Source organism: Hydra vulgaris, chromosome 10 (assembly GCF_038396675.1).
Source record: "Hydra vulgaris chromosome 10, alternate assembly HydraT2T_AEP".
NCBI lineage: Eukaryota > Metazoa > Cnidaria > Hydrozoa > Anthoathecata > Hydridae > Hydra > Hydra vulgaris.
The window spans coordinates 35,165,753-35,168,016 of record NC_088929.1 but is presented as its reverse complement, the minus strand read 5'-3'; the positions used below and the strand labels follow the sequence as shown (position 1 = coordinate 35,168,016).

At 31.1% G+C, this 2,264-nt stretch overlaps 1 protein-coding gene across 1 annotated transcript; it reads left to right on the top strand.

The window, feature by feature from the left end:
* Positions 1-1,382: 1,382 nt before the first annotated feature.
* LOC136086306 (piggyBac transposable element-derived protein 4-like) lies at positions 1,383-1,895 on the top strand. Its single transcript, XM_065808599.1, has one exon. The coding sequence runs from the start codon at positions 1,383-1,385 to the stop codon at positions 1,893-1,895; it is 513 nt and encodes a 170-aa protein (XP_065664671.1).
* Positions 1,896-2,264: the final 369 nt, after the last annotated feature.

Below are 2,264 nucleotides of genomic sequence, written 5' to 3'. Positions count from 1 at the left end.
TAAATTGAATTTATATTGTTGCTAATTTGCCGAGTCACTAATACAATATACGTATTTGGATTTATATAAATAAGATACTAATAGTATTAAACAACCTGTCTAAAAGTGCTTCGATCTGTTATTGATAATTCAGATGGGCCGCCAGAATATTTTTTTTCACTTTTCATTTATGTAATTGGAAGCTTATCTTTCAACAATATCGTGCACTAATATAATATGTAAACTGTTTTAAATTATAACACTTAGAGTCATGGGCCACGACGCAACTTTATAGTGGGGGCCAAAGCACCAAAAAACTCTAAAATATCAAAACTTGCTATTACAAACCTGCTATGTAAAAAAAAAAATCCTCTTTAACCCTCCGTCGGGCGCATCTGATCTATCAGGCATATGCTTCATTCATTTGTTATTTTCTCCACACCGGAGCGATTTTAAATCTAGATCTTTTTAGTAATTTCCTGTCTTTATAAGACTTATAAAAATTTTCTCACTTAGTTACTTTACAGATAACGTAAAGAATATTTATTGACCAGTGTGTTCTGGTAGGCTCAATGCGCTTGATTAAGTCATTTAATTTAAGTAGGTATATATATATATTTTTTTTCAGATTTGTTTGATTCGCACATTTTAAACTTGTAGTATTAAACTAACTGTGCATATTTCATAAAAATAAATAGAAAGTCTTTTAATGGCCTAACATTTACTTGCGTCTAATTACGCCATAATTTATTTACTGAAGAAAAATTTAATAGCGTCTCAATTTGATGAACTAAGGAAGTCACTTGAGGAAGAAGTTAAAGAGAAGCATGCACAAATTGACAGTTTTGCACGAGAAAGTGATATTGACTCTAAAGATTAAGTTGAACAATGCATTCTTAATTCAGAAATTGAGCGATCTGAAGACAAAACAGAAGAGGGTGAAAAAGAAGAAGGAAACTTTTTTATGGACAAAGATAAAAAGATGGAGTGGCTAACTAAACCACTAAAAAAAACTCGACATCGAAAGTCACAAAACATTTGCATTCATCTTCCAGGAGTCGTTGGAAATGCAAAAAATGCCAAAACTTCATATGAATGTTGGAATGATATTTTTACTGACAATATAATTGAACTAATTGTCACTTACACAAATCTTTATATTTACTCCGTAAAAGGTTTGTGCAGCAAAGAAATATCAAATCCACTAACATAATTGAGGTAAAAACATTCATCCGACTATTGTATTTAGCGGGAGTATGTAGAGAAAATCAAATGAGTTTGGAAGATATTTGGGGAAAAGAATGTGGTGGCATTGAAACACTCTGTCTTATTATGAGTCTCAAACGGTTTAAGATACTTATTTGTTGTCTTCGTTTTGATGACCGAAGAACTCAAAACCAAAGATGAGAAAACGACCGCCTTGCCTAGTTCGAATAATTTTTGAAACATTTGTCAATAATTTTCAGAAAAGTTTTAGTCCAGAGGAAAATCTTACTATTGATGAAATGCTTTCGGTATTTCAAGGTAGATATCAGTTTCGGCAATACATACCTACAAAACCAAACAAATACGGTATAAAACTTTATAACCTAGTTGATGCTACGATGTTTTATACTGTCAAATTGGAAATTTATGCTGGGCAACGACCACAAAGCCCTTTTTGTTTTAGCACCAAACCAAATGATGTGATGATGAGAATGGTTGAACATTTATTTGGATTTGGTCGGAATATAACAGCGGATAACTGGTTTACTAGCTTCGATCTCGTAGATAAATTAAAAAATAAAAAGCTTTCATATGTCGGCACTGTTAGAAAAAACGAAAAACAGCTACTAATTGCATTTATAAATTTCAAAGGTAGAAAAGCAAAAACAACCATGTTTGGTTTTAATAATTATAAAGTTTTGGTCTCCTAAAAATATAACATACATTATTATGGATATATATTATTATCTCCCGCGCGAAAGAAATAATGTCATTTCAAGACATGTACCAGAAAAAATCTGTGCATGTTTTGATATAGCGTTTACGGAAACCATGCATCATTTAAAATAGCTAATTGTTTTAAAGTGTCATTGTATTAGTGTTATTCAAAATTTAAACGAGTCTGTTATCAAAGCAATTATTTTTAATTGAAATGTCATCAAATCAAAATAAGAAGCAAGAAAAAGTTTTGCATTTTTTCGTTGAAAATCCTGGTGTATTAAATAATACAATTTCTAGAGTTGCAGATTGCTTTAAGAACAGCGCAGAGCGTTATGAAACAAATTAAGGACACTAGTACA